This window comes from Eubalaena glacialis, chromosome 1 (assembly GCF_028564815.1).
Source record: "Eubalaena glacialis isolate mEubGla1 chromosome 1, mEubGla1.1.hap2.+ XY, whole genome shotgun sequence".
Lineage (NCBI taxonomy): Eukaryota > Metazoa > Chordata > Mammalia > Artiodactyla > Balaenidae > Eubalaena > Eubalaena glacialis.
The window spans coordinates 239,841,746-239,861,423 of record NC_083716.1 but is presented as its reverse complement, the minus strand read 5'-3'; the positions used below and the strand labels follow the sequence as shown (position 1 = coordinate 239,861,423).

General features: G+C 63.4%; 2 protein-coding genes across 3 annotated transcripts; one reads left to right on the top strand and one right to left on the bottom strand.

The window, feature by feature from the left end:
• Positions 1-721: 721 nt before the first annotated feature.
• Positions 722-14,452, bottom strand: GPR35 (G protein-coupled receptor 35). 2 transcript variants are annotated; one of them, XM_061189114.1, is made up of 4 exons: positions 14,437-14,452; positions 12,507-12,574; positions 8,004-9,033; positions 722-916 (listed from the first exon to the last, which is right to left on the bottom strand). In XM_061189114.1, exon 3 carries the CDS (start codon positions 9,021-9,023, stop codon positions 8,106-8,108), a length of 918 nt encoding a protein of 305 aa, XP_061045097.1. In that variant the 5' UTR covers positions 9,024-9,033; positions 12,507-12,574; positions 14,437-14,452; the 3' UTR covers positions 722-916; positions 8,004-8,105. The 2 variants fall into 2 exon arrangements, with proteins under 2 accessions (XP_061045097.1, XP_061045106.1); XM_061189123.1 differs by having other exon boundaries at positions 12,521-12,574; positions 14,437-14,444.
• An 816-nt stretch (positions 14,453-15,268) lies between these two features.
• Positions 15,269-17,532, top strand: LOC133092227 (basic salivary proline-rich protein 2-like). The gene is made up of 6 exons (XM_061191464.1): positions 15,269-15,335; positions 15,863-16,079; positions 16,145-16,196; positions 16,281-16,391; positions 17,025-17,207; positions 17,317-17,532. Exons 1-6 carry the CDS (start codon positions 15,269-15,271, stop codon positions 17,530-17,532), a joined length of 846 nt encoding a protein of 281 aa, XP_061047447.1.
• Positions 17,533-19,678: the final 2,146 nt, after the last annotated feature.

Here is a 19,678-nt window from a genome sequence, read left to right as displayed (position 1 = left end):
CAGCCAGTGTTTCAATCGCCCGTTCCAATTCTCTGTCAGACCATTACTCTGAAGATGAAAGTGTCTTCTCTGGTCTGAAGAAACGGAACTCGACCATACAAACTGGTGCAAACCCTGCTGTTCCAGTTATTTGCTGGCCCTCTGAGCGCTTGCATCTACCACTGGGCCCGCAAAGCCCAGGGCAGGGTCAGCATCTGCTCCTAGTGGGACCCATTTGTGGCCACCTGGGGCCATGGGGCATCAATCTGACTTGTCAGCCCTGTGGGAGCCACCGCCAGCCGGAAATCTACCCCCAGCCGTCTGCAGTCTCAGTCTCTCTCACTGATGGACACACAGCCTTTGTTGGCACTCTGTGCCTCAGCCCCTCTCTGCAGGGCTGCAGTGCCCACATGTCCACTCATTTCATGGGTCCATGTGGCCACCTTAGGCAAGAGCACCGGGATAGCCATTTGCCAATTCCAATCACGTCTGATCCTGGAAGGGGGTTCTTCTGATGGGTATCGAAATGTCCTAGTTTAATGCACCCCTTAAATTTCCATAGTGATTTGCATGGGACCATCTCCTTAACAGATCAGTTTTCTGTTGACCATCTACCTGATCGTATGGCCAGGCCATTGGCCACCACCCATGAGTCAGTAAAAACTCAAACGCAGAGGCAAACAGCATGCAATTCAGCCCATTGAGCTGATTCGTTTTTACCTTCTTTGATCAGATGGTGACCATCCAAGCAGGATGCTGCCCATTCCCCTTGGAACTGCCGTCCGTAAACCGGGCAGCCCTCTGTTGGTCCGTTGAGAGCTGCTTATCGGGCACCGTCCATGCGGTAGTGGCGTCTGGCGGCTCCTCAGGGGTTCCAAAGTCAGTGCAAGGGGGAAAGAGGCTCCCTGATCATGGATATTCCTCTGGGAGCATGCACCTGTATAAATAAGTAAATAAAATTTCCACCTTATTCGGAAGCTCTTCCAGTCACTAACCTCCCCACTGGCGGTTTCTTTGGCATCGCTTAGGATGTTTCAGAATTACTTTATGTCCCTGGGTAAGAGGAGTGGTCTCAGTCAAAGCCCAATAGCGGACCAATCATCTCAGACGGAAATGTTCCGGTCCAGCATCCCAGTGGCCCCCACTGGGTGGCGCTCACTGACTTTTACTCTAAGGCCCAGTCTGTGCTCTACATGGGGCAATAGTTCTTTCGCCTTATAGTTCAATTTGTCCTTACTGCGCTCCGGCTTCTACCGGACATAATGAAGATGGTAATCCCCTTTCGTCCATCAGGCGTCCTATACTATTTCATATTAATAACCTCTGTGGGCTGGACAATCTCACTGACCCCCATTTAGAACTCCCAGTCAATGTTGGCTGAAGGGTGGGTTTACACGCCTCCTGTTTTACAGGATTAGGTAGGGGATGCCGTCCCCAGTCAGACACAGTACATATCCCCAGAATACGTCCTGCTACAGCAGATGCAAACACCTCCCCTGCAGTCTGTTCAAGCATTTCAATTTTCATCCGAAGTTTCACCTCAATCTCATCAACTCTTGCATTCCTTTCTCCTCCTAAGATCTAACGTTCGCTTCTATTGGGACTTCACCCACAGGTTTTGGAAACACAGGGCATGGGCTCTAGGTCAAGGGGTCCCAGAAATGAGTCACCTCCGAGTTGCCCCCACCTTCCCACGAGCTTCTGAAGATCTAGAACCAATGGAGATGCTTTTCCCCAATAAAATCATTTTTATTTTCCCTTAGAAGGTGAGGGCTTCCAAGTTATTCCATTTGTGGGAAGTGTAATTACAGTATCTTGTTGTCACAAATAGGGTAATAAAATAATCCAGTACCACAGCAAGAATTTTGTTTTGTCTTCTAAAATAATTTTGATGTTTTTCTCTTTCAGTTTTAATGCTATCATCTAAGCGATCAAACAACATCTCACGTGGGGACCTGATAGAATTATAATTCTTAGGATAGACTTTTATAAATGTACCTCTATAAATGTGAATCTTATTAGTCCCCCGCTGCAGTGAGTAATAAAACAGATGCTGATTGCTGACGGAGGCTTCCTGGTGATCTTTGGCTCTGGCCTTTATGCAGGTGACCATTTTATCAAAGGTATCGCCGCTAAATATCATGGGTGGCCATTTATCCTGACCCTCTAACGGCTTCCGCACTTCCAGGCCTCAAAGCCGACACCCCGAAACTCAAGCTTTGCCTGGGGTTCTCCAGGCCCACAACCTTCCCCGAGTCTGATGCAGAGCTGCCTCGGCATCTTGACAGGAAGATAGTGACCATTCGTGGCAATATTACATACAAATAGAGGGACCAAGGCCTGCAGTGCCTGGACCCACAGGGGCCTTGCAGCAAGTCCAGGGGATGAGATGGGAGGAGCATTGAAAACCGCTTCTCAGAGTTGCTCAGAGGGACAGTGCAGGCGGGACGTGCCCTTCCCTGTCCTCTGCTCAGGTGGTGGTCTGGGGGAGTCCTCGGGATCCCAAGTCTGAAAAGGGGTGCCTGAGGGAGGCCACCCTGACCCCCATCATTCCCAGCCAGGGAACCACTCCCAGGAGTCCTGGCCAGCCCCTGAAGATGGGGATATGGCTCAGGTTCCTGGGGAGCCCTGCCAGGGATGGGCCCCCTCCTCAGCCCTTGGGCCCCCTGTGGTCTCCAGGGCTGGGGACCTGGGCTGGGAACTAAGGCCAGACTCCGAGGGTTTGGGTGTAAGTTCAATACTTGGACGTGCCTGGGTCTCACCTGAACTCATGTCCTCAGCCCCACAAATGTTAGAGGTGACCCTGGATCCAAGGATCCCAGGATACAGGCAAGAACACTGAGACTGAGAGAACACTGAGGCTGGTAAGGAAGCCACGCGAATCTGCACTCAGGCAGCCGGGCTGCGGGACCACGCTCTGGACTGCGGGACCACGCTCTGGACTGCGGGACCTCGGACTATCCTAAGGGCAGGTCAGAGCCTGCCGGCCCTGGCACACTGGGCTCCCAGCTGAGGCCAACAGGGCAAAGGCGGGAGGGTCCCAGAGGCTATGGCAGGCTGGGGACAGGGCAGCTGGGGTGTAAAATTTGGAGGTGGTAGGAAAGGCGAGGGGAGATGGGTGCTCTCGCGTGTGTGCTGGCCGGGATGCAGGGAGGGGAGAGGGCAGGGGCCAAGGTCTCAGTTTTGTTTCTCTCGGGTGGCACATCTCACTAACAAAGTGCTTCTCATCTAGGGGAGCTTGGAAGTTCCTAATAGACACCAGCACTTTGTGATACTACGTGCCAGGCAAACTCTGGGTGATTACCTAAGTCAAATCACTTGCCCCTTGCTATGGTCACAATGTCTGTGTGTCCCCAAAATTCCTGTGTTGGAATCCTAACGCCCGATGGGATGGTACTGGGTGGGACCTTAGGGAGTTGATTAGGTCACGACAGTGGCGCCCTCAGGGACAGGATTAGCGCCCTTATGAAAGAGATGCCGGGGAGCTCCCGCATCCCTTCCACCATGTGAGGACCCAGCAGAAGACGGTGGTCTGGGAACCAGGAGCCGGCCCCACCAGAACCCGGCCACGCCGGCACCCGGACCCAGTGGGTTCTGATGTCGGGCTCCATTTATAAACCACCCAGCCTGTGGTGTTCCGTTACAGCGCCCCACCCGCCTCGGCAGACTGGGACAGTCCTACAGGAAGGAGTCAGGGCCGAGGGACAGCGGCAGGCAGGACAGACCCATGACCCGAGCTGCCTGTGTGCCCCCGGCTGGGTCTCTGTTGAGCGTGCTATCCTCACCCTGCTGATCTGCGTCGCAGTGCAGAATTCACATTCCCTTCGTAAATTAACTTTAACCAAACCTTAACCAGAGCTGGACACAGCTGCGTAGTGAGAGGCAGGTGAGGGGGGAGGCAAAGCCCCGGCCCTCCTCCCCCTCCCCACCAGCGCCGGGAGCCGCCCCCGGGCTCTTTTCCTGGAGCCTGAACCGTCTTTGGGGAGGGAAGAGGGGTTGCACCAGAGGCCCCCATCCCCACAGGACGCGGAACCTCCTAGGAAAGGAGGGGAGGCGGCGGGGCGGGGCGGGGCGCTAAGGGGCGGGGCCCTGGGCATGGGCCGGGCCTGGCGCCGAGGGGCGGAACCTGGAGCGGTGGGGACGTGGGCGGCTCCAGTGGCCTGGCCCCGCCCCTCCTCGCCGAAGCTCCGCCCCCGCCCGCCAGGGCTGTCCTGTCCAGCCTCTCCCTGCCCCGTGCGGGGCGCCGGGCTGGGACCAGCAAGTTGAGCATCGCCAAGGACAGCGATTCCGGCCTCCAGTCCAGTGTGTGAGGCGCAAAGACTGCAGAACCGGTACCTGCAGGGGTGGGGGTGGGGTCCGGGGTGTCCTTGAGAAGAGACAGAACCTAGCGTGACCCCTTGGGCAATCCCTCCTGGTCACGGAGGGTCACTCCGCTGCCTCTGCCTGCTCCCTGCTTCCTTCTGGCCCTCACACCCCTCCGCACTGGAACCAGGACACCGCGACTCCTGGAGGCCCCCTTTCTTCCTCCTTAGCCACGCCCCTCTAGAGTGTCCCACTGAGTCCCGTGTTGCCCCTCATCACGGTCGGAGCCCTCATCCTGGCCAACATCTGCCCTTGCCACCCTGGCCCTGGCCATCCCTCCCTTGGACCCCCCAGAGCAGCACGAGGAGAGGCCAGCACGAAGAGCGCCTCCCGGCTCCTCTGACACAAACCCTCCCGCACCTTCAGAACACGCACGAGCCCTGCATCCCCCTGCAAGGCCCCATGATCCTATCTGGCCCGCTTCCCAGCTTCTCTCCTCCCCGCTCCCTCCATGTGAGGCCTCGGAACGCAGCCCTTGAGGCTCCAGGGTGCACGTTTGGGGTCCAGTGCCTGTCACGGGGCTGGTTTTATCTCTACTTGCTGATGAATAAGTCAACTCAGGTCTGGCCCTCCGGGGGTCACTCGCAGCTCAGGCTTGTCTTCCAAGGCGCTGCCTCTTCACGATGACACGGCGGTGCCCCCTTCAGGAACCCCCTCCCCGCCCACTGGTGGTCAGGATTGGACCCCGTGGGGCAGACTTCATGCCCTGCAGTTTCCAGAGCGGGGGATGCCGGGCCAGGGCCACACCTCCTTCTGCCGGCCAGCTGCCGCTCTGGCCAACAGGCAGCCCCGAGAGGAGACGGGGGCAGGGGCTGTGGCCGTGATCTTGGCACCCCGAGAAGCTCTGCACTTGAGCCGAGGACAGGACAGCTGCTCTTGACCTCCTCGGCACTGGAGCAGCGGCCAAGGGCACTGATGCCGCCACCGGCTTTGGCCACATAAACAGCCTCTCTGAGGAGCCCGCTGACGGGCCATCTGAAGCGTCCCTGTGCCTGGGCCCAGAGCAGTGTGCCCAGGGGCCAGAGGTACCCCCCCCACCTCACCAGAGCAAGTGCGGGAGGGGGCAGGTGAGCAGCTGCCGGCGGTCAGCGTGGCCGGGGCAGCCAGGTGAGCCTGGACCTCCTGGCAGCGGAAGACCCCGGGGCCAGGCCATAGGTGAGGCACCTGCATGGGCGGAGGGGGGTTTACCAGCAGGCCACGCTGACCACCCTGCAGGTCCAGGGCACTGCTGCTTTGTTTCAGTGCCAGGAAGTCTGTCTCCCTCAGGTTGAGGCTGGTGGCCAGGCAGGAAAGCATGCCTGGCCTGGGACACTGCCCTGCCTGAGGCCTGTCCGCCCTCATTCTGCATGAACAAATCTCCCTGTGTGGCTGGGGAGGCCAGCGAGGGGCCTGGGTCTCCCGATCCTTCTTCTGGTCACCTGGTCACCTGAGGTTGTCAGGAGAACCCACCGCTACTGCCCCGGCCCCAGTTTGGGGGTTCCGGGCTCTAGCACGAGTCCTCAGGATGGTCGCCTTCCTGGGCTTCTTAGCACAGGTGTTTCTGCTGATCCAGTCATTTGATTCCAAGCCAGGCCCTCTGGCCCCAGTGGAGTGGACACATCCTGAGATCCATGACGATCTGGGCATAGCAGGGTCCCCCGGAGCTTCCCCTCAGGCCGCGCTGAAATGACGCACCTGCTCCTGTAGGTGTTGACCTAGGACACTCTGCAGGACCTCGCGCGGGGCGTCCTCCCGACCCCGGGGGCAGGATCCGTCCAGCTCAGCAGCAGCGGGCGGTCACCACCACCTGGTTGACCAGGTGATGCGGGTCTCTGCCCACCGATGCCGGCAGTGGCAGAACACCCAGCGCGCCGGGCCGCTGAGGGCAGACCCAGCGCCGTGAGGAGAGGGACGGAGACACTGGTCGCCACCTGGACAGGACGCTCCTGCCCGTACCGCAGCCATTGGAGTCGTTCCCGGGGACAGCGGCCACAGACACCGAGGCCAACGGTCTGGGAGGGGGCGGGAAGATGGTGGGAGCTTCAGCGGGCTCAGGGGCCAGGACTGCCCCCGCTGGGTTGAGCTTCACCTGGGCCAGGGAGGGAGAGGCCGCTGCCTTTCTCTTCCCCCTCCCCCAGCCCCTCCATCTTTCTCTCCCTCTCTCTCCGCCACTTCTAGTGCCAGCCCCAGGGCTCCCGAACAACCTGGGTCAGGGTGCCCCCTCCCCTAACCTCAGGGGGTTCCACCAAGGCCCCCTCCAGCCTGTGGACCCACCACCTCCCCTACCCTGACCCGTGGGACGAGGGGCCCCAGCCCTTGGCCTTGTGCCTGGGCATGGACCGTGGCATCCTTCCAGGCAGGGGGCTCTGTGGGGGGGTCCTTTCTGGGCCTCTCCACCCAAGGCTTCCGCTCAGCCCGGGACCTTTGCCGGTCCGCACCTCTGCCCAGTTACCCTGTCTGCCCAGGCCACGTGGCCCCTTGTGAGGTCCATCCTCCTGTGGCCCTAGGCGTGGGGTCCCCAGACTCCTGGGCAGGCAGAGCTGGCCCTCGGTCCTTCCTCAAGAATCCAGGACCCCCACCCGCTCTCGGGGACCCTCTGAGGGACCAGAAGGGCTCCCAGGCCAGCCGTTGGGGCTCCCGGTCTGCAGGAGAGCATGAGGGCCTGGCGCCTCGGGGAGACCAGGCTGACCTGTCGTCTCTGTCTGTTGGCCTCTCTGTCCCTCCTCTCCGGCTCTGCCCTCGTGCTCTCTCCTCATCCTCCTCGGATGCCCCTTCTCGCTCTGCTGAATGTCTTCCTCACTCTCGTCTCTGGCCTGTCCTTCTCTCCTCCCGTCCCTATCACTCTCCCCCCGTTGTTTTCTGTCCCCGCTCCCCCTTTCTTTCCTCCACACTTCCCACCCCCAGGCTCTCTCACCACCCCCATTCCCTCTTGCCTTCTCCTCATCTGTCTCTCATTCTCTCCCATCTCTCACTTTTTCTCTATTCCAGAGACTGTCTCTGGCTACAGGGCCTCCTAACGCCCCAGGCTGAGGCACAAGATGGCTCCCGGGGCTCTTCCCACCTCTGGCCCTTACAGACGCTCGCTCGTGTCACCTGCAAGACACAGAAGTTAACTGTCCCCTCCGCCCCTCCTTACACTTGGACTGAGAGCTCAGGACCAGCTGCCTACACTCAGGCGTGGCCCGGGCCTGGGACTGACAAGGCAGATGCGAACCAGCCCTCCATGGCGGCCAGCGTGGCCCCTCCAGGAACTGCCAACAGCCCCGCCAGAGCTCCAGACGGATGGGGAGTGGGCAGGGGTGGGAAGCAGGTGGCAGGGCCCGAGGAGAGCCCCCAGGTGGAAAGCTCTAGAAAGTTACCTGGGAAGATGCCCCCAGGCCCCGCACCTCCCACCACGTGAGTGTGGGTGGCACACACAGAGCCTTGGTGGAGAGCTTTGTCCCGGCCCCTGCGAGGCAGCAGCAGAAAGCTGGCCGTCAGAGCTTCGCAGCACCCAGGAGGCCCCACCCCCCAGCGCCCCAGATGTACCAGGCTCCGGGTGCAACAGATGTGCAGCCCCACCCAGGGTCCCTGGGGTTGGCCTCGCTCAGGCCTCGTCCCCCTGCCCTCCTCCCTGGCCCTCTTCGGCCTCAGGGGTAGGGGTGTCTCCTCCCCGGGCTCCGTGCCTGGGTTGTTCTGCCCACCTGGGCCTCCTAAAAGTGCCCCCAGCCCCGTCCCGGAACTCCTCGTCTCTGCTCACAGGTCCCCGCCTCGGCAGCACCTCCCAGGAGCCCGTGGCCCGTCTCCTAGGCCAAGGTCACGCACAGAGAGTCCTGGCTCTTGTGGGCCTTGGCTCTGGCGGGGAGGGCGGTCAGCGCAGATGCTTCCTGGAACTCCTTGGCCATGAAGTAGTAGCAGATGGCGTCCAGGCAGCAGTTGGCATCCGAGAGTCTGCTGGTGATCTGGAGGGCAAGACGGATGGCACAGGCGTGCAGGCCCGTGGCCACGCGCAGAGTCAGCACCACGTGGAAGGGCAGGAAGCAGACCACGAACACGGCCAGGTTCGCCAAGACCATGCGGGAGGCCTTCCGGGTGGCTTCCTCCTGGCCCGCGTCGGCGGCTGGCCTCTGGGCCAGGGCGCTCACCACCTGCAGCGAGCAGAAGACCAGCACGGCCAGCGGCAGGTAAAAGCCCAGCAGCGAGAAGACCACGGTGTAGGAATTCTGCCTGGAGCGGCTGGAGAAGCAAAAGCCGCCGTCCTGCATGTCCAGGAACCAGCGAAGCACCAGGGAGCCGAGCACCAGCACCCAGAGCGCGGCACACACGGCCACGGCCTGGCGCGGGGAGCGGAGCCCGCGGGCTCGCAGCGGGTGCCGCACGGCCACGTAGCGGTCCACGGCGATGGCCGTGACCAGGCTGATGCTCATGTACCTGTTGGCCAGGTAGATGCCCTGGGAGAGCTGGCAGAGTGGCGTGTCTGTGGTGCTCTTCAGGAAGTGCAGAAAGAAGGGCAGGGAGCACAGCAGGCAGAGGTCAGCCACGGCCAGGTTGGCCATGTAGATGCGGGTCTCCGTCCAGCGCAGCAGGCGGCAGCACAGCACCCAGAGCGCCAGGCCGTTGAGCAACAGACCCAGCAGCAGGAGCCCGCCCGTGTAGGTGAGGAGGAGGTACTTGGCCGCCGGGGGCCCGGGCAGCTCCCTGGAGACGCAGGTACTGTTGTTCATGGTCCTGGGGCTGCAGGAGGGGAGCAGAGTGTGAGGCACGCAGGCCGGGAGGGGAGCCTGGGCCCGCCCACCTCTGGCCAGGGATGCAGGCGGTGAGCGCCCACCCCGCAGTCAGGAGCCCCCAGTTCACCTTCCCAGAGAAGAAATCAAAAGGAGCTCTGAGGCACCCTCCCGGCCACCCCCCACCAGCTGGATGGGCGGGGAAACCAAGGCCTTCAGAGGCCCGTGGGCCCAAGGTGGCACGGTGAGCGGGCCCAGGGCTGGACCCAGCTCCCCTTCCCCTCTCCCGAGCCCTCGTCTGCAGGGACCTGCCTGCCGCCGGGCAGAAAGGAAGGCGGGAGCCCACCGTCCACCTCCAGTCCCAGCCGCCCCAACTCTGCCAGCTCTCAGATCCCAGGGACCCTCTGCCAGCTCTCGGGAGGGGGGGTGCCAGGGGGGGCCAGCCTCGCCCCAGACCCAGTACCATTCTCACAGGGTGGGGGGACGCTCAGAGGCGACTCCAAGACAGGCCGAGGACAAAGCCCAGGGCCGCCTACTGCCCCCTCCACCCGCTCGGCAAACCCAGCTGCAGGTGGTGCCCGAGTCTGACCCACACCTGCACCTCGGTGGGCCGGCATCTGCCCCACCTGGCCTTTCCTGGCTGCTGAGGTTCAGGACAGCAGGGTCCGTGGCTCAGTCAACCAGCTCTCCAGAAAACTCCAGGACTCCGTCTCCCTCCTCCCTCCTCCCTCCTCCCTCCCTCCCTCCCTCCAGTGCTTTATCCTCTTCCTGAGGGCACAGTGGCTGCGGCCACCTCAGGCACCAGCCTCCTCCCTCCCTCCGAGACCCTCCCCAGCCCTCTGCCCTGAGGTCCCACTTAGCTTGGCCTGAGGCCCCCTCTGGGGTCAGGAGTCCCCTTGAGCTCCCTGCGGTCAGGGCCATGAGGGCAGCCCTGCTCCTCCAGCTGCAGACCCGCGGCGCAGAGCCGGCCTTAGGGTGGCACTGGGCGCCGTACACCCCGTCATCGTCAGAAGCACCCGCATGCCCTCACCCTCCATGCCTCTCGCTCCCCTGGACGTGCTCCGTGACACAGCCCAGGACTGCTGGGGTCAGCGGTCTGACATTCCGGGCGTGGCAGATGGTGCCAAGGTCAGGCTCCGGCTTCACCCTGAGCCGGGCAGCACCCAGGGGTGCTGGTGTCAAACGTGTGGGACCACGGAGCACGCATGCGCGAGTGGCGCACGCCCACCAGACCCCCTCCCGTCCCCCCACCTTTGTTTCTCTGGCTGGAAGGGCCAGGAGGGGTGGGGTGGGAGTGGCCTTCCTTCCCCCATGAGCACAGGCCCTCTTGGGGGCTCGCTGACCTTTAGGCGAGGTAGGGAAGGGGGTTCAGTCCACTCAGGGGAGGGCCCACAGCCAGGTTGGTGGGTTCTGCTCCGCCCGCCCCCTCCGCACAAGGAAGGGAAGAATCATCCAGAGCCCAGCGGCTGCAGTGTCAGGTTCACTGGTGCCTGGCATGGGGGTGCCCATTTCCTTAGCCACGGCCCCCTGGGAGCCTCCAGGCCACAGTCCCCTAGGGAGGCAGGAGCACCGACTGTAGCCAGAACAGAAGTCTTCCACCAGTTATCCCGTTCCATCTCTGCTGAATTTTAAACGGCACGTTCGCCAGCAGTTAAATTTCCACGGACGCTTCCACCGTGTATGAAATCTCCACAGCCCCTGAGGAGGCTGTCTCCTCATTTCCGCAGGACTCTGCCTGTCTCTCCCTGTTCTGAGCGACACGTCACTCTGCACAGGTTCCGTGACCCCCAGACCCACGCAGGCAGTCTCCTCAGACCCCGGAACCCACTGGAACAGCTGCTGGGTTCCTCCCTTCCTGTCCGCCTGCCCCGCTGGCCGCAGCCAGGCCAGCTGTGTGTGGCACCCGCAGCCCAGAACCCTCGGAGCCTACTGGGAATATCCCCCGATTCTGCAGGCCCAGCTGCCGCAGGGGGTCCTCCGTGCCATCTCCCCACCCGACCTGGGTGCAGGGCCTGCCCCTCGCTACTCTGGCCAGCGGTGCCCGCAGCAGTGGATGTTTGCTGTCCCTTCTGGATCACCCGCAGCCCAGGGCACTGCCTGGGCGGGAGAAGAAGGAGGCGGCCCTGTCCCCTCCCTCGATGCCCTCCACTCAGACGGCTGCCTAGGGTCTGGGCCCCGGTCCACACACCTGGGGGCGTATAACTTTCAGTGTAGCCTCAGTGTGGCCCAATATTTTGTGCAGGAAAGTTAAAAAATCTAACTGCAGTCTTTCAATTTTCCCTTTTATAATAAAACAAACTAACTGTCAGGGAGAAGGACACCAACTCTGCAAGAGTCTCAAGGTGCACATGAGACTTTGAGGAAATACCTTGTTCATGGCACCTCATCTCTGTCCTTTAGAGTGAAAAAAGTTTGGGGAGTCAAGTCCCAAGGTCCAGCTCAAATAGCATGGGGTCCCCAGAAGGCACGGCAACCAGTTCAGGTCCCTGCTTGTGCTAGGCGAGGGCATGGGGCCCTCTGTGGAGAACAGGGACGCCAGCTGGCCTCCTGCTTGGATGTACAAACCTGTCACCTCCAACAGACACTGTGCAGCCATTGCCCTGTGGCGGCTAGGGCCCCTTGCAGCACGGCCGGTGCTCAGAGCGCTCGGCTGTCAGGGGCCCTCTGCCAGTTCCTGCTGGGGGAGGCTGGCCCGAGGGGTAGGAGTACCTCAGAGGTGTCACTTCCTGCTCCAGGGGTGACAGTGAGATCAGGCTGCTTCCCCTACAAGACGTAGGAAGCCACCCTCTGATTATGCGCTGAGATACCTTTGCTGTCAACTGGAGATAAGTCTGGTCATGTTTGGGAGGTCCGAGCACAGCGCAGCCTCCCGCCAGCCCTCCCTGCTGGCCCCCCAAGGAACCCCGCAGACTCCCTGAATGGGATCTGGGGCAGAGAGTGGGCGCAGACCCCCGTTGCCTGGGCACCATAGAGACCTCTGGAGCTGGGACCCCACTTTAGGAATAGCCCAGGATCCAGGACAAGTTTCACAAAGCAGCGCTCACTGTGCTAGGAAAACCCCACTCAGACACCTCCTCTTCCAGCTTCACATGCTTGTCTCAACCCACGGATACATTTCAGAGACTTGAATGAGGTGGGAGTCCAGGCCTTGGGAGACACCCTAAGTTCCTCTGCACTGCTGTCCACGCTCATGCCCCCTTTCTAGAACATCACCTCCCGCAGAGCTCCTCCATCAGGACACTGTGCTGAGGTTCAAAACCCTATCCCAGCTCCCACCTGCTGAGACCCCCATGCCAGCCCCCACCTGCTGAGACCCCATCCCAGCCCCCACCTGCAGAGACCCCATCCCAGCCCTCACCTGCTGAGACCCCCATCCCAGCCCTCATCCCGCTCTGAGACCCCCATCCCAGCCCTCATCCCGCTCTGAGACCCCCATCCCAGCCCTCATCCCGCTCTGAGACCCCTGGCCCCAGGGGCACTGACCTGCTGGCACTGACCTGCAGTCAGCCTTGGTTTTCCTCCTGAGCTGCCGAAGCCTTTGCAGGTGCTGCCTGATGGGGGTGGTGGGGAAGCAGGGCTGGGGTGAGCTGGTCCCCCTGACTGTACCCCTCCTTAAAGCCGGCAGGCGGTGGGCGGGCTGATGACAGCAGAGTTGGGGTGGCAGGGCTCCCCACCAGCTGCACAAGCCCCACCCCAGGGCTGCCTGGGGGAGTTTCTGGGAGAGGAAGTGGGGTGCCAGAGGCCGCCAGTGTCAACACCTCCAGAGGAGCGGCGTGCTTGCTAAGACAGAGCACGCGCTCTGGAGACTCCTGAGCTAGCGGGTCCAGACCACCGGGCGGCGGGCGGCATCCTCTCCCCGTCGTCTCTGGCCTCTCTGGACGGTGCGAGCCTTTCCCAGGGCTGAGCCCCGTGGCTGCGGTCGGTGCCCACACCCCACCCCGGCACGCTGGCAGGAAGGCTTGCACCTTCGCACGCACCACACCCACGCTGACGCTGACGCTGACGCGGTGACCGCCGGCTCGTCCACCAGCTGCACCTCATCACACCCACCTCCTCAGGGGCCTTCCTTCCAGACAGTCCCTCCCCTGGTCTAGAGTGTTCTCCTCCCCCGCTCCGCCAGGCCCTCCCGGGGCGTTCTCTTCTCCCCACTCTGAGCTCGGGGCTGGGAGACCCTGCTCAAAGGGCTATTCCCGCCCCCTGCAGAGCCCACCTCCTTGGGCCCCGCAGCACCTGACCTCAGCACAGACTGCGAGGGGCTGGGGAGAGCTCCGACCCGTTTCCACAGGTGGAAACTGAGGCCCCGAGAAGGGGAGTGGCTGGCCCAGGCCTCCTAACCCTGGGACCAGGGACCCTGCCCAGAGGCCCCTGAGGAGGGGCCTGGGCTCCACCCTCCAGACCCAGGCCTGAGGGTCCCACCGTGGGCTCCTCCCCTGCCTTGCCTCCTCTCTGCCCGTCCCCCGGCCCCCAGTCTCCCCAGCCTCCTCCGCCGGCCCGTTCCTAGCCCCCCACCCTGGCTGGTGTCCTCCACAGGGCTTCCCCTGAATGTCTCCTGTGTCCTTGTTCTGGCCGGTGGCTGGGACCCCACCCACTCTTGCGCATAGTAGGGCCTCAACAAATCCCATTAACCAGTCAGCAGGGGCCCCAACCGGCGAATCCAACCGGGTGGCCAGCGCCAAGATACAAGCAGATTCTTGGCCCACAGCGGGCGGGCGCTCTGTAAACAGGAGTGGCCGCAGGCTCAGAACCCTGTCGGCCGGGAGTGGGATGCAGCACCTCTCCCCACCATCCTGCCCCACGGCCCTTCCCTCTACTGGCCCTTCGGCCAGCTCCCTCCCAGTGGAGGGAGCTGGGGCGGCTCAGGGCAGGCCCGGTCCCTTCCTCAAGTCCCACTGGATCCCCGGGGCTCCGAGAGGCCTGGCCCATTCTCGCTGCCTGCTGGTCTCAAACCATAAAGGACCCTCCTCAGAGAAGGACCGGGAAGGACCCCGCTGCTGGCACCCACCGTGGAGCCCCCGGAGCCTCGGTGCTCAGGCTCAGAGCCCCCCGCGCCTCGTCCCAGCACCCTCCTCTCCTGCTTTGCACCTGCTAGGGAGCCCATGTGGCAGGCCCTTGGGTGGTGGCGGGCCAGGCGCAGGTCTGAAGGAGGGTCTCTCCTGCCCCTTCCTCCCGGCCCCCCGCCCCTCCGAACGTTTGGGGTTTGAGAGAAAAAGGCTGCTGGCAACAGCTGCAGCTGGGAGATATGCTCACAAGGGTGGAAATTGGCATCACTACCCTATCTAGGTGAGCCTCCCTTTGAGAGAAGTGCCCCCCGGGAAGCGGAGCCGCTCCAGCGGAGGCTGTGGACGTGGCCCAGGGCCCCTACCGCACCGCCACCCGGGAACCCCACTGCTTCCGGGACCCCCCGCCTCCTCACCTCGGGTGGCAGCGAGGCCTCTGCCGTCAGTGTCCAGGAGGGGACAAAGCCCTGAGAGTGGGGGATTCAGGACGCTGGCCTAGAAAGAGGATGAAGGACCCTGAGGACACCCAGGTGCGGTGTCCTGAGCCGGGCAGTGCGGCCACTGGCCAAGGGCCTTGACCCACCCAGGTTGTCCTCCCCAGGCTACATACACTCTGTCCACTCCGCCCTCACTCTACACTACGGTCTGCCCCTCTTCTGTGCCCACCCTCACCGCCCCACACGTGGGCAAACGTGCTGGACACGGCTGGCGGGGGGCGGGGGCGGGGGAGATGGCCCAGGTGAGCGTACCCAGCACGGGGGGAGCGTGCACTCATATCGCGAGGCTTCACGGAGGGCAGGTCAGGACCTGGAGGCTTCTTGAAGGAGGAGGCCCTGGAGCTGGACCTGGAAAGTGGGAGGAGCAGAGAGGGGGACGGGCTTCCTGGAAGATGGAAGGGCGCGAGCAAGGCCTCGGCCCTGGGAACAGAGGCTGGAGATGGAGCCGACAACCTCTCTTGCACAATCCCCAGCACAGCTGGGCGGACGGGGGAGCTTGACTGCCCGCAGGGAGATGTGGCCCTTGGTGCAGGCAGAGGGGGACCCTGTGCAGCCTGACAGGCCGGGTGGAGGCTGGTCTTCCATCGCGCCTCTCAGCCTGAGGCAAAGGAACGCCGGTCCCACCACCCTGCCTTTAATCTAATATGCGGATTCTTTGTTCTTCTGTGGATTCCGCATTATCTCTGATGTATTAAAATATTGCACCGAAGGACAGTTTATCTTGATTACTGACTTCTGTGGGGCCTCTTAGATGTGCCGAGGCCGAGGCCTCACTTGCCTCACCCTGGCCCCAGCCCTGGCCCAGGCGCCCGGCCGGGGTGGGCGATGGGGGGGACCCGAGGGCCCTGGGCCCTGGGCTCAGCCTTGGGCCTGGCATCGCTGCGAAGCTGAGAGAGAAGGCGTGGACTTCTGTCACTGCAGGCACTTTCTGTTCCCCTCTTCTCGGAAACCAGGCCTGGGAAACATCCCTCCCGCCTCCCACTGGTTTGGCCAAAAGCCAGCCTGGGGGCCCTGTTATCTGCCCCTGCTGTCACCGTAGTGGGGCAAGGCGGGGGTGGCTGCAGGATGCCACGCGGGGGAGTGGAGGAGAATGGGGGGCACATGCCTCAGGAAACTGAGGGGCATGGGGACACGGTGGGGGGGAGGGCGAGGAGGTGACCGGTGTAGGTCGTCCGCGGCGGCATCGCCCTTGCCTTCCTCCCGCTGGCCAGCAGCCCTGCCCTGGGCCTCCCCGTCCTGCTCTTACTCACAGGCCCTTCAGCTTTGTCCCGGGTCCTCACGCCAGCCACTCGAGCTCCCGCTCAACACTCCCCCTTGGCGGGTCACCGTCCCTCCCACCCCGCAGGAAAACGAAACACCCTGAACTCCACCCCAAACCTGAACCGCTGCAGGCCCTGTTCGCACTGGGCGGGCTGCTTCTCCCCCGCAGGCCCTGGGCCCGGGGTCCCCCCTGAGCCGTCAGACCAGCCTCAGCTCCCCAGAGGAAGGCCGGGAGAGGCAGGGGACAGACCCTTCCTGGCCGGGCTGCCCCCTCGCCCCCTCCTCTCCGGCACCGCCCCCCCGTGACCCCACCCAGCAGCCCCTGGCCTCTAGGAGCCCTTCTCTGCTGGGTCTGCCCCCCCCACAGCCCCGCCTCCCGCCTGGTTCTTCCCAGCCTCGCTTCCTTTGTCTCCCTGCAGGTTGGTCTCTCTCTCTCTCTCTCTCTCTCTCTCTCTCTCTCAAAGGGGCAGTGGATGAGCCCAGGCCCCCGGCTCTGCCCCCAGCCTCACAGCCCCTCAGGGGACCCGGCGGTGGAATCCACAGACCAGAGGCACGGCCAGATGCGGCCTCGCGGGCCCGACTGCCCGCCACCTGGGGAGAGCCACCTGGGGAAGGCATCCTTCTGTGACTGGACGATGGGAATTGGCCAGCAAGGGGACGAGGCCAGGAATCAGCCCTCTGTCCTCGGGCGCCATCGTGGCACCTTGGCTGGACCCTTGTCTGCTGGAAGCGCACTCAAGTGTCGCTGGCTGGGGTGACACAGTGGCTGGAATTGGACACGAGCCAGGGAGTTGATCCTCATGGGGCAGGAGACCTGGGGTTCTCTGTACTAGACTCCCTACCTTGATATATAGTTGAGCTTTCCTGTAATAAGAAGTTTATAAAAATAGAGACACAGGTGCGTGGCTGGGGAAGGGTCTGTGTTAGGTGGGCAGATCAGGTGGCCGGTCAGCAAGGGGACGTGGAGCGGGAGGGGCTGGCTGCCTGAGTCCAGCTCTTCGGCCCGAGGTGCCCTCAACCCGAGACTTGCTCTGTGCCAAGCCCGGCGCTCACCCAGCCGCCAGCGCAGGGCCTCGGGAACGACCCGTGACTCATCTCCGTGCACTGCCCGCTGGCCAGGCGGAGAGGGGACAGCACCACAGAAGTGGTTTGAGGGGCAGGGAAAGCCAAGGCCTCGGCCTGTGTGGGCGGAGCGGAGGGGACGGGCACGCAGCAGCCGGCAGCTCTGCCACCCGCCTCCCTCCTAGGCCCCACCTCCTGCCCGCCAGCCCCGCCTGGCTCAGCTGCAGATGCCGCCCCAGCCAGCAGAGGCCCTCCCGCGGGAAGGCCTCCAGCCCCTGCCCCTGCGGCCGCCACCTCTGTCCTTCCACAAAGCCACTACATGGCCTCGGAGACCCGCCCTGCTCACCACCCCCACCATTCGCTCATTCGTTCACCCACTCAGCAAATGTGGTTGAGCGGGGAAGGGTGTGGGCAGGAGGGCAGGGGGTGCCAGAGCCCCAGCAGCCGCCCTCAGGGTCTGGCTGTGCCTGCGGACAGGGGACAGGGAGGCCAGCTTCCACGGGCCACCTTTGGACGCCCACTGTGTCACCCGCACGGGCTCGTGTTTCCCCCTCTAACGGTGGAGTCAGTGGGACGCAGCCAGAGAGGGAGAGCACCGGGCGTGGAAACACCAGGGAGGACGTGGCGGCCACGCCGCCTGCCTGCCCTCGGCCTCTGGCCTCCACTGCCACCCGGTCCCCACCTGGCCAGTGAGCCCACAGGGGGCAGGCTCTGAGTGGCCCAAGGATGGCTGCCCTGTTTCCAGGAACGAGCAGGCATGTACAGGGCGGGGAGCCTGTGGTCCTCTGGTCAGACGGCCAGCGCTCCAGACGCTCTCCAGGCTCTGGACTGTCCCTCCATCTGTGACCACCGCACAGGCCAGGGGCCCGGCGGACAGAGGCCATGGGTCCAGGGCACGCACTCCGGGGCCCTGGGGCGGGCATCCCTGGCGTCCGGCTGTCCCGGCGCCCCTGCTCTCTCACTGCAAGCTCCCCCACCCGGTCCCCCTCGTAAACCCCTGGTGCCCCCAGACAGACCCCGCCTCCGCCCCCCTATGCTCTGCAGCCCCTTCCTTCCCCCCGTGCTCCCTTCGCCCTGGGACCCCGTGGCGCCCAACAGAGGCCAATCCAGGGATGTCCAGTCCTCTCCCAGCTGGCTGAGGGCAGGGGCGCCTGAGGGCCCATCGGGCCTCCTCTGGGATGGCTCCCAGGCCGCCAGCTCCGCCTCCTGCCCTGAACCCCAGGACCCCTCCCGCAGGGGCAGTGGGTGGGCCGTGGTGCTGGTCCAACCGCAGGTTCCTGCCTGCTCCAGGGCCTCCTTCCCCTTTCTCTGCCCGGGGTTTCTCCGCCTGGAAGGCAGCTGCTGGCCCCAGGCCAGCCCCCCCGGGGACGCCACGTCCCCGGGCGGCCCTCCAGCGCCAGCGCCCCACCTGGTCTCGGGCTTCCCTTCCCAGCAGAGATGGCCATCCCAGCCCGCCCCGCCCCGCCCGGGCATCCCCTGCCCACTCTCCACCCTCCTTCCTCACCAGGTGGCCACTCCCCTGCAGGGGCCCCCACTGCCCAACAGCAGCTCCCAGGCCCTGCTCCCGGCGGCAACCTCAGGCTGGGGAGTCTGATGGGCAGAGAGCAACCCAAGTGTGTGCCCAGCACACATCATCCTTGCCTTAAAGTCAGCAGCTGGATTCAGAGCAGGAGGGGGCGTGTCTCCCTTGAAAGGGTCCTGTCTCTCCATGAGGGGTTCCCCCCTTCCCCCCTCCCCTAAGGGAAGCCAGCCTCTAGCTCAGGCTGGTTTCAGCCAGTCTGTCTGGGGCGAGCCCAACTTAACAAGCACCCCACCCACCTACGCACATGTATGTATATACACATGCATGTACATACACATGCATGCACACACACATGCACACATACATACACGCACACGCGCGTACATAGACACACAGACACAATCACAGGCACACATACATGTACACACATATATGTATACATGCATGCACGTATACGTACATGCACACACACCACAGCGGTTCAGGGCGGATTCATGGGCCCTACCCTTGCACCTGCTCACCCTCACCTGGGCCACCAACCTCTGCTCTTACCTCCCCCACCTGCCCGTCCTGGGCCCCTTGTGGCAGGCCCGCCACCCCATCCACCAGCTGTTCGTTTCCCCCCACTATCTGCTGAGCGCTCTCCGGCAGCCCCTGAGCCGTGCAGCTGGTCTCCTGCTCGAGGTCAGAGTCAGTCTGCACAGCCCCATGCGGTGGGGTTGCACTTCCAGGAAGTCAGCACTGGGGCAGATTGGTCAGGCTGCAGGGCTGTGGAAAGCTGCTGGGGCTGCTCCTGTTTGGATAAGCGGCCAGGAGACGGGTGGGGCCTGTGGAACCTGCCCTGGGGGGTGGCTGGCTGCAAGAGCAGCTGCCGAAGCAGGACAGAGCACGACTTGTGAGACCGGTCCCCAGGGAAGTGCTGCCGGCCGAGAGGATGGGCCCCCTGTCGGCCATGGTGCTGCGATGCCCCCCCGCTGCACTTCCCCTTCTGGAGAAGCCTGGCCTGGGTCTGGCTGACTGCTTGCCTCCCCTGGGGGCCCAGCCCTCTGCAGAGCCTGGCTAGAGGACAGTATGGTGCCTCAGGCCCACACGTTCTCCCAAAAGACGTCTGCACGCACAGTGTCTGCTTCTCCCAACCCCTCCTCGCTCCGCCACTGGGGTTTGGGACCCACCATGGTCAGCACATAGAGGCATCCTCCCTGAGGGCCCTCTGGCTGCCATGTCGTAGACCCAGCAGGCCCTGGCAGACCACCTTGTTCCATCTCCCAGCAGCGTTTGGCAGAGATGAACCATCCTTAGTTCTTTACTTTTAAAACG